Genomic DNA, 12,267 nt, shown 5'->3' with positions numbered 1-12,267 from the left:
TTCAAACTCATCCCTAAGAATACTAAATCCTTTATCATCCTCGCCTACTTCATTTTCTACTTCAACATTTAGGCTATACGGTCTATCCCTACTCTCATATAAGTCTTCAACGTATTCTTTCCACCTTCTTATGACCTCATTTCTCTCGCTTTAATTAATGCAGCAAATTAAAAAAAGTTCTAAAAAGGTGGGGCAGCATTCTGCTCTTCGAGATCCATTGCTGATTCAGTTATCCGCGAGATTATCTTCAGACGTCAGTCGTACAATATTTATGTTTCAAATTAATATATTAATGAATCTACTTATTCAATTTGGTGTTTATTGCGTGTTCAAATTATCTGAACATTAGCAATAAAGAGTACTTTTGCGTTACTGTTATTAGAGATTATATGCAGTGTTAAAGCCCCCATTCTCAGTTATATGAGATAATATGATACTGTTATATAAGGAAGACAAATACACCTATTTGGTCGTTCATTAATATATTGAAGAATAAAACAATTATGGTAGGGATGCATGTTCTTGATGTGGTTCATGATTAACTCTTAAGCTCTCCTACTCATGTCCATTTAAATAGCTTTGTGATGATTAGGTGTATGATTTTATTCGTAATGCTGCTACCTACTACTTTCTATAGCGTTGATGCATGCGATATCGCATTGAAAGAGAATATTGATGAGCTAGAGCAAATATAAACAGTTTTTTCACCATTTTAGGTTTTCAAGGTTACATGTATATTAATAGAAGTGAATATAGTCAGTCAATTCATATGAAGACGTGCCTTAAATCACTGAGAACTTTCACCTTGGAATTCTTGTTCAGTGTCTTATAGTGCATCATTTTGTTTTAGGAATACTCCTGCTTTATTATGACTTATCATTATTTTCTGTAGTTCTTCATGATTATTTATTTCAAATTATATTCACCATTCTGAGCATCAGGAATAAAAATGTAAAACTCTCATGCTTAGTTGCAAAGGTGAGTCAATTCTTATGTCTAGTTTAATTCACTAAAGGTACACATGAAACATTGTATTAATAGTTTAACACAGACAAAACTCATATAGGTTTTTCAATGGAGAAATATAATGTTCGGTCTCCACATTAAATTTTAAATTTACCACAAATATTTTGTGACAGTGTTTAAAAAGAAATGCTAATCTCAAAACATACAAAATGGCATAAGGAAATAATTGTGTCCAAAACCAAATAAAATATTTGTTGGTATTTCATATATAATGTCTGGACGTCAAATTCTGCATAAGATAAACTAACCAAAACTTTTTTTTTTTTAAATTCTAAAGTATATTCTACATTTATCTTCACATACCTGATCGAGCCAACTCCGGAAATAGGAATACTAAGATATACAAGTATCTAATCAACTGCATTGTGATGATACAGAGAGTCACTGTGAATGCAGCACACAAACTGTGGTTTTTGTTTCAAAACTATAGTGTCTCGAACTTTATACGCTCTTTGTGTGTGCAAGAGGGGGAAATGACATTATCAGTTGTAGTACTCCATCAGGTGAGCTATCTCCAATCGTATCACAATGAAAATAAAATAATAAATATTTTGAGAGAGAAAGAAGAACTTTGCCAGTGATATCATACTGTGAACACCACTTACAAAATCATCTAGGTGCCATCCATGATACTACTGTGTTTATATTAAGGAAGGAAAAAAAAGAAAGAAAAGAAAGAAAGAAAGAAGGAAAATAGAAACCTCAAACGTCACAATTTATGTCGTTGCTCAGCATCAGAGATAAAAATTTCCGCACGTTATTTACATTTGTTCCGTGAACACGGAATTGTACATGCTTATACAGTTAAAAATACATGATGCTACATATGCTTATCATTTTTTGAAGGTTATTTTCAAATAATTTAATTTTACTATTAATTTTCTTTTAAGTTCATTAAATGAAAACTACTCTGTATACCGTACCTTGTTTGAAATTGAAAGTTAACCACTTTGAAATTCAATGATGAGGAAAACCAAAGAACATTTTTTCCTGCAACCATGAGATCATGAATGATTTATACATAGTTATATAAGAAATAAAGATGTGTTTGGTTTGTCTATATATGTGTAAACATTCCTTTTCACCCTTAGGTTATATGCGTGTCTGTTTACAGTCTAAAGTACCACATGAGCCTCAACAAGTTAGTTACAGGAAAGCTTTCGAGATTATAAATAGTTCAGAAAACGATCACAACTAGTTATTGTAATCTGTTGTTTTTAAAATATGACTGCAAATATTCAAATTACTGGGAGAAAACAAAAAATGATCACTAGATCCAGAAAATTAGGATTTATAGTATAATTGGAATTCGAAGCATTACGTAGTTCTCTCGGTGACCCCATATAATAATATCGCGCTTTAATGTTGAATGGTTCAAAACTATTTCTTCTCCAGCGTCTGTTATATTGAGTTCGTCCTCTACCTTTTCAGGTTTAGATTCCAACATTTGTGTAAGTGTACGATTTGCGTCGCCCTGTCCCCCCCCCCCGTCTCTCAAAATCAACGAAATCACATTAATTCGTTTAACTCAATTTGTTCTACTTTTGTGCCGGAACAACAGAATTTGCTCTACACTTTTCTTTAAAAAAATTGACAACTAAATGCGAGGGGAAGGGAAATAGAACGACATTGTCCTGCCCCGCTACAATCGGAGATAAATGTGCGAAAGTAGCTTCAATAGTTTGTGATTGAAGTAGCTTCAATTTGTTCTGAAGTATCAGAGTTTCTACTTTAACCGTTTCAGAAAAACAGACAACTAATTGTGGGGTGGGGTTGGGGTCTAGAATGATGTCATGATACCACCACAACCTTTAAATCAGAAATAAGCATACGAAAGTAGATTAAATCGCTTGTATTGAATTTGTTCTGTTCCAGAGTTTCGTAGTTTCTTTCTGAATGGTCTAGAATGACGTCGTTCTGACCCTCCACAGCCTTTAAATCAGAGATAAATGTAGGAAAGTAGCTTAAATCGTTTGTGCCGAACTTGTTCTAATTTGTTGCAGAATTTCACAATTTGTTCTTTAACCGTTTCAGAAAAAAGACAACTAATTGTGGTGGTTTCTTTGCCAAAAATTTCCTCTTGATTTTACTTACAAAACATAATATCCACAAAAACCAGATTCTTCCGTATTGTTTTTCTTAATGACACATACTAAAACAAAGTCATATATTTAAAATAAATTACTACAGATTTACTTTAAGAAATATGATTAAAATTTCCATATTTCAATATAGTTTTAAAATACAAATGATTAATTTACAATAGCGAAACAAAGTAATCTCCCTATTGTTATAAAAACGTCCCAGTCTGTATGTCACGCACGCACGTAAGATTACATTCTTGGTACTAATTCTTGTCCCCCATATTGTTTAATCTATTCTGCTGATTTACTAGCTAGCATGTGCACCTTTGGTACATGTGGGCCCGGGTTCGATTCTTGGTGCTTCTTTCATATAGACCATACTAAAAGTTTTACTTTTAAACCAGTTTCGCATCTTTCATAGCAAGAAGTGTGCGTTAAACATACCTTATGTGGAAAAACATATGCTCTATACAAAAGGCATTTGTCCGGCATTCAATTAATAAAACTGAGACACGACTTTGAGCAAAGTAACATTTTCAAATAGTTCCTCCCATTTACAACACGAGAATCCTAACTATTAGTTTATGAGCAATGTAGATCACGAAGTCAATATATAACATAAAACACGAAACTTACCAAAAGAAGTGAAATGAAATGAAATCTTTGAGTTTTACGTCCCACGATTATGCCGGTTAGGCTAAAGAACACGGTGATGAGAAATGAAAAATGGTGGAATGAAGAAAGTGGGAGGAAACGGAAGAACCCCGAGGAAACCCAAGCTCACGGTGTTTGTCCACCACAAAGTTCACTTGGTTGGGGCTGGAATCGAACCCCAAAAGAAATTAACTATGTACCGTATTTTAGTGCACGTAACTGTTTCAAACACAAATAGAGCTTCCTTGTGGCTAAGCGGTTAGCGTACGCGTCTTTGGTGCGGGAGACTCAGGTTGGATTTCCTGCAGGAGCTCACGTAGTTTGGGTTCCACGTTAAACGGTATGTCTATGTCTCATATAGCCTCGCTCCTGAAAGCGGTGCTAAATCAATATCAAATAAAAATATTTGCACCTTCAAGCAACGATAAGAAAAATTTCAAATTATCTCATGAAATGATTGCAAAAGTATCACAGTTAACGCTCATCACATACAAAGACTTATTCAGCTCCTGCATTTCGAAAACTGAGCATCCTTCCAGATGCACCTTAAAATGAAAAAGGTTGGGAATCACTGATATATGCTAACGATTATAAATATATTATTCGTTACTTAAATACAAACTTACGTTGAGTTGAATAACACTAAAGATAAAAAAAAAAAAATCAAGCAGCAATTCGAAGCAGTTGTAGGTTACCCAGTTCTTTTCCCCTTCTGTAATTATTTATATCGCACACACAAATAATAAACAATTTATAGTACATTACATAAATATTCAGTTTCACACATCATTTAATGGTTTTTACTGTAAGATTAACTTATTATATTCTGAAGAGGAGCTAGGGTCCTATAAACAAGAAAATGAACGCCTATTTATTATAAAAGTCGTCCGTTTGTGTGTCTAAACAACTATTCTTTCAATCTGAAAAACCAATAACCATTATGTCTCATCCTGGCTGAGACAACCAAATAATCTCAAATTCCCCCGCTATATGTTTATTATATTGGCTTTCAATGTGGGAGACCTAAATTCGATTCCCGTTACCATCACACACAATATCCAATTAATACAATTTATAGATACATATAAGTAAAATTCCTTCAAAGAAAATGTTTAGCGCACGGACTTTTGATATAAAAGAGGACAGATTCGTATTCCGGTAACTCCCTTTCTCGTACTCAACGTTTATATTTCATGTACAATGTCAAATCCCATTCATGTTTAAATATAGTACGAAAATATGAAAAGAAACGTGAACAAATATAAAACAGAAAAGAATCAGAAAGCCACTACTTACAGATAACGTCTTCTCTGATAACTTCTATAGAATATTATCCACCAACTCAAACACTTCTTGGATTTTTATTTCTTCAAATGCAAACCCAATGGATTTGCATCAAGGTTTATATACCAACGAACATAAATTCAGAAAATTCTATGGAATTCTAGACTCATTTTTATTACTCTCACTCTCCGTGAAAATATGCTACATCCTGTCTGCCGCTCCAACCTAGAGGCATAGAGGATTCACTTATGTTAAACAGGTGGTGGTCTCTTTTCTTAAAGAACCGCTGCCGCGTTCCATGTTTTATTCATAATTAATTTCTGTTTATTTTGTTCTGGAACATTCTGATTCCACTCATTTATAGTAGCCGGTCTCAAATGCTTTTCAAAGACAGTCTAAAATATTTCATCATTTTTCATTTTCATTAGTCAAAACTAAAGGATTTAATTTATGCTTTCTAAAATTTTCTTTCCAACATTTCAAAGGTTCTAATTTATCATATGACATAAAAGAATATAACGATTCTTTTATTAAATATTTCCGTGTATCCTGAATAATGTTTCCATTACAAGTGCTTATCCATAATTTATTCTCTCCCCTTTTCCAAACAGTTGAGCGTACAATGTTACCATTTGAATAAATGCCAAATGGTTATTCGCCGACTTTAATGACAGTCCAACAATGATATTACATACACAGAAAGGTAAGTTAAATACAAGTAACGAGAGTGTATATCTTCAAGGTTGCATATATACAAAAAAAAGTGACGCAGTAATGAGACTGTTAGTACAAAAACCAAGTACTTTCAATATTACATACGCAGAAAGACGGCACAGGAGTAAGAAGACTACACTCCAATACAGCATTATCATACCCAGGCGTAATTACATGTCAGGAATTGTTCCTAAAATACCGGTAAAAAAAAAAAAAACATAATGATTCAAGTTCAATTACGATTAAACACTTGTATTTCAATTAAAACATTCATTACTTCGACAAGAGTACCTAGAGTAATTAAAATATTCATTACTTCAACGAAAGTAATTAGAGTATGTACTTAGAGTACCTAGAGTGTAAGTACTTTCAAGTTAAAAAAAAAGAATGTATGCAGATACTTCTACTATGGTTGTCCGTAATCGTATCTAATATGCAACTTAATCTGTTAGGTCATATTGTTTCAATTTATATACGAGTATTTATGTTACCATTATTCTTAATATTGCAAATTCTGTACGAAGAAATGTTGACCGAATTACCTTAATATCAAAAGTAGGTTAAAAAAAAAAAAAAAAAAAATGTACATTTTTTCCTTATTTTTAAGAATGTTCTATGCCATGAGAGAGAATCAATCCACGTTTTCACAAAGGCAGTTATACGTCTTTAACTATGTTATCGTTCAGTTAGTTGCACGCTCGCAACCAGAAGGATAAGATCTCCTCGGTGAAGTTGTAGATGGCCAATAGATATCGCATAGATATGCTAATTTAATTTCAGAGAAGCTGAAATAAGAAAATCAAGTAGTCCTGATAGCAACTGTAATTGTCGGGAAAATGATTAGTATTCAATTTCCCTTAAATCTGGATATCCCTTTTTACGAAGAAGAGGCAGAGAAGGAATTCCTGCTTTGCCTAAAGAGAAGATTAGATAAAAATATATATATATATATTACAAAGTGCATTAGGCACAACAGGAAAACAACCCGTAGACCATAGAGTGGGAAACTGCTCTCTATCGTAACATCCTGATACTTGTAACGGGAATATAGGAAAATTGCTAACAGAGTTGCCATAAGAGTGCGGTACGCCCAGGGTCGGATTCAGGGAAGAATCTTAAGAGGCAGTGGGGGTTAGCGGTGAAATATTGTGTTTTCTCTCTTATGAGGCCTTTGCAGAATTGCTGCCTATTCCGCTTCGGGAAGGGTGGGAAGCGACAGTTCACCCCCTGTATTCGCCTATGAACAGCATTTAAACACGTTTAGTACAGATGTTAAGGGGAAAAAATATATCAAGTGTGTGTTTATAAAGTGTGCTTCGCTTGTCCAAAAGCGTTCGTTTTCCGGAAACAGTACCTAATATGACATATTTAAAACAATTCTCGGCAAACAGTTTGAAAACAAAGTGATAACATACAGTACATTTTGCACATTTTGTATATACATACATCTGGGACATACTTGGACAACGCAGTATCTACAAGGGGTGAATATGGTCATATGCACGTGTTCAAAGACTGTCGGTAATGTGTACAAGGTCCTACTGTGTCTAAAAGTAGTTTCTGTATGTTTTGCAGTGTAGTAAGAAAACATTTACACCAATATGACTTTAACATAATCTTATGAATACCATTCTGGTGATCAACGTCTCTTTGATTTACACCTTTTTCTTCTCTTGGGAGTTAGCCAACAACCTTGCTTTGAGCAAGCCAAAGACTATCTGTACTAGCCTATATCTCTCAAATGAACTTCCATAATTTAAATAGGATAATAATAATAATAATAATAATAATAATAATAATAATAATAATAATAATAATAATAATAATAATAATAATAATAATAATAATTTTTGTTTCATTTTATGTATATGGTTTCTGGTTATGAAGTAAATCTACAGTAGGCTCATATGTGCAAAATATTTGGATTTGAATCACTGTAGAAGAATGTTGATACTAAACTCTGACATTTTGAAAGACATGTTGAAATTGAATAAACCTTTTTCTTTTTTTCCTTTGTTGTATTATGTACAACTTCATTTTGTCGTCTGCCTCGTGAACAAATGTAGCAATCGAATCATGCGCAATGTTAAAACATAAACTTTGACCAAGTCCCGAATGCGTAGTGATAGTTAATGATTATCAATTGCCTTGAAAGCAAAAGCAAACTATCTTTCATGTCATCTATAAAAAAATAAAATAAAATATAGGCCTAATCCAAATAATAAAAGAAATGAAACATTCAATTGCTGAATGTTATGTTTAATCTATTTCTTATCTATTTCCTGTTGTCCTTATACGTTCAATGATAGGATTACTCCAAAGAAAAGGCGGAAATGGTAATGTGATTCAAAGTGTTAAGAAAAAAATGAGTTTTCAGATTAGTTATCTACGAAGTATTCTTTTAGCAAATAATATGTTTCATAGCTTTTATCACGTTATTGTCATCCGCCCCTGTAAGGAATCTTACAATATAGTTGTCGCAATAGAGAAACTACCTTCTCCTTTTGTAATTCTAGTGACATCTTGCGTTTTGACTGGAGCGTTGAATTCAAGCATATTGAGAAAGGAGAACAGGGATATTGATTTGATACTCTGCCCTACTAAGAAAATGACAGAAGAGAAAGATCCTGCAATCATTTACGTACGCATAATTACCATTTTGGTGGTAAGCATCTTCCTAAATTTTTTCTCCGTGGAGAAAGTATCTCAATGTTTGATATCTTGTAAATTCAGCAATCCTGCTGCTTTCCACTTTTAATTTCGAGTGGAGACAGGATAAAAGAAAATATGGCAATCGCGAAAAAACACGAATTAGATATTTCAATTGATTTACACGTTTCATGGTCCCTACACAGTGGTGGCGGTTGGACTTTAAAAGTGGGGGTTCAAGGCATGATCTGAATATTTGTATGTCAATGTTAGTGTTCCTGGTTGCTTGTAACACTTTGACGAAAGGTTGTATAACTATTAGGATACTGTCTTTTTCAGTTAAAATACCGTAGATCGTGTTTCATACTTTATTAAGTAAATTGACAAGAGCAACGCAAGTAGTTACTAGCCCTTTGTAGTCTTAAACAACGAAGGTGTATAAGAAGAGATTTGATTCCTTGCTCATGAATATTTTAAAATTCTGTCTCAAAAATTGTGTGATCAGTTTAGGGGCTTATCTAATAACAAATTTGCAAAACAAATAAATAGAAAGGATAATATTAATCAAATAATCATAGTGATGAATAATGAGGTTTGTTTTGCAAAAGTTATATTGAAACTGGGAGTTAATGAACAACTTATATTTTTAATTCCACTCATGCTATTTACTGTTTGAAAGACAGTGTGTACTACAAGCATATGCTAAGACATTTAAAGAAATACTTTTGAAGCTTCCGAAAAATGTTCGTTCCCTTAAGGTACAGTTTTCACTTTCTTGGAATACATCAAAACTCAAGAATACTTAGAGTCATTCCATATTCCAGTTATACAAAATAATACTAAAATCTAGAATCATATTGAATTCACAAAATTTAATTGTATATAAAACAATGTGTATATATACACCCCTAAACTCGTATATTATGCTGCAAAAAATGAAAAAGATAGAAGTTGTTTCTTATTACTCTCTTTTTAATTAATATTTCTTACTGATCTTCTTCGTGGCAAAGTGGTTAGCATACACGCCTTTGACGTGGAAGACTCGGATCCGATTCCCGGCGGGAGCTCATGTGGTTCGGATTGCTCGTTAATCATTAGGTCCACGTCTCATATAGCCTCGCTGCTGAACGGGATGTTAAACTAAAAAAAAAATCAAATCAAAATATTCCTTATTATTAGAAAGAAGAAAAGACATTTTAGGAACTGTCGATTTTTGTGCAATTAAAGAATAACTTGTAAGGGACTTCTTTTTTGCGAAATTTTATCTCAATTAGTTCCAAAGCGGCTGACTAACATATCGAGCCCTTGTAAGAAGAAATGAAAGTACGCTCGAATTGTGGCGTTTCAATAGGTTAATTTTTGGGCCATATTTCGTGCTAATTAAAACGCAATTTCTGAAGCTCTCTTAACTCCATGGGAAGACAACCAATACGTATTCACGGAACGGCAAATATTTTATGGTACCATTTTTATTCTATGAACCAATAATACATACAAAACTTTGTATTTCCAAATGAAACTATGTACATTAATGAGTCATTTCAAAAAAGTGAGGGGCAACTGCCCCCTTTGCCCCCTAATCGCCGCCCATGCCCCTACATAACCGAAAAAGTGATTTGTGATTGCTACTTTTTGTTCCGATGTATTATGTAAACTCACTTAGAGGCAATCTGGTGGACTTATCTGGACGAAATTTTAAACTTAAGGTTTTCATAAGATTCCCTGGGGAAAGGAATTCAGATTTTCCTCCTACTTTCCCAAATAAGGGTCATTTACTGAAGAGTAAAAACAAAAGAATATGATTTTCTTGAAAACGGTTCTAACGAGTTGTTTATATTTTATAGATCTACACCAATATTCCATTAAAAATCTTATGCTGTTGTATAATTTATTTATCGGGGGAAATCCACAAGAAGTAGTTTCAGGGGTGCACCCATGGGGGTCCACCGCGTACAGACACCCCCAAATTTCCCAATTCAACATACATTTGTATACTTTATCAATAAAATTATACTTTTTTAACAGCAAAATGATTAATGTAGCATGAATATTTGATCTTACATTTAATTTGTACTCTTTTTTTCTTGTTTTGTTTAAATATAAAAACAATCTAGTTCTATATTTTTTTCTGAAAATATAAGTGGAAGTATTTCATAATTACTTATCGCCTTTTCAGGAGTAGAATAATACCCGTTCAATACTACATTGATGTAGTAGCTTGTAGTAGAGCCTTTTGAATCCCGCCAAAACTTGGACCCCTCCCACCGAAAATTTCTGGGATAGCGCCTGAGTCATTTGCTCTTAAAGATTAGTTTTCTCGGACGATTTTCTCAAAAATGATTAACGCAATTTTGTTCATATTTTATAAACAAGTGTTTCTCTAGATTATGAGATAATTCATTTGTCCTAATAAAAAAATCCACAAGGACTACTTTACTCTTAGGAATGAATTTCTTTTCGCGGGCAATTTTCTCAAATACGACTAAGATAATTTTGTTCAAATTTTACAAATATATGTTTCATTAAAAAACCCTAGAATGCGAAGTAACTCATTTCTTCTGGAAATATCACAAGGAGTAGTTTACTCTTTGGGATGAGCTCCTTTTCAGACAATTTCCTCAAAATCGATCCGGGCGAGTTTGTTGATATTTCATAAATCAATATTTCATTAATAGCTCCCATATGTAACATAAATCATTTCCCATGAAAAAAAATCCACAAAGGGAAGTTCGCTTTTGGGGGTGTTTTATGCAGGCGAAATTTTCCGAAAATGTTTTTTACAATTTTCTTCGTATTTCACAAATAGTTTTTTAATAGGTATATTAACTGCAGGACAACATGATTTAGTTAAGAAATTGGAGCGAGAAAGTTTAATCCGTTTGCCCATACCTTTTATTTTCTTTCATTTTCACAAAGTATCGGATTAACAAATGCTTCAAATTTTACAAAGTTATTAGCATTTAACAAAAAAAAAAAAAAAAAAAAAAAAAAAAAAAACCAAAGGTGAGAAGTATACCAATCGTTAGCCCAAGAAAATCAACAAAAACGAACTTTTTTGAGGTAAAAAGCGTGTCACTCATGCCCAATAATAAATAAATTCTAATTTCAAATACGAATTTCTATTACATTTCCTATTGTATTTTTCTTTCAACTGCTTGCTTCAAGTTTTATAGGAGAGCCATATTTACTCACCGTAACAACACTCGTTTCACAGCTGGGGCCGCGGTGGCTCAGTGGTAGAGCGTTCACCTCTGGTGCTTGAGGTCCCGGGATCGATTCCAGCCCCCGCGTGCGTGGGTTTTCTCGGGGTTCTCCCGTTTCCTCCCACTTTCTTCATTCCACCATTTCATTCATTACTAATCATCACCGTCTCCTTTAGCCTAACCGGCATAATCGTGGGACGTAAAACTCAAAGATTTCATTTTTTTCATTTTCGTTTCACAGCTTCCCTTGAATCACTTGCTTTTCTTTTTCAAAGTCCCTGTTTCAAACTACTTTTCCGTTATGTATTAAAACGCTTTTCGAACATATATTAAAACTGGAATTAACTGACTGCACACTCTGCCCCCTAAGCACTTTGAAGATCTACTGAGGTTCGATTCAGTGAAGGAATGGATGAGTCATGGGTCACTACTTTTGTCCATATCATCCGGGTCTGGTCTAGATATCAATTCCAGTCTGATCCGGTGACCCAGAGACCCAATCAATGACGCTAATCCGAACAGTCGAGCTCACTCAGAAGTAGCCGAAATATCATTATGCAACATTACTAGAATTTTCTAGTTGATTAATGACGTTCACTGCTTGAGTTCGAACATTCATTTGTTTGACTCTCGGCGTGACATTCTTAATGAAG

General features: G+C 33.6%; 1 protein-coding gene across 2 annotated transcripts in view; it reads right to left on the bottom strand.

The window, feature by feature from the left end:
* LOC145662609 (uncharacterized) overlaps positions 1-1,638 on the bottom strand; it is a 62,880-nt gene extending 61,242 nt beyond the window's left edge. For both annotated transcript variants that reach the window (XM_081728331.1, XM_081728332.1), the window contains exon 1: positions 1,330-1,638. In XM_081728331.1, coding sequence (XP_081584457.1) covers positions 1,330-1,390 — 61 coding nt within the window. In that variant the 5' untranslated portion in view covers positions 1,391-1,638. The remainder of the gene's footprint in view (positions 1-1,329) is intronic.
* Between the last annotated feature and the right edge of the window lie 10,629 nt (positions 1,639-12,267).

Source organism: Thermobia domestica, chromosome 10, assembly GCF_964235325.1.
Source record: "Thermobia domestica chromosome 10, izTheDome1.hap1.1, whole genome shotgun sequence".
NCBI lineage: Eukaryota > Metazoa > Arthropoda > Insecta > Zygentoma > Lepismatidae > Thermobia > Thermobia domestica.
This window is presented reverse-complemented; position numbering and strand designations above follow the sequence as displayed.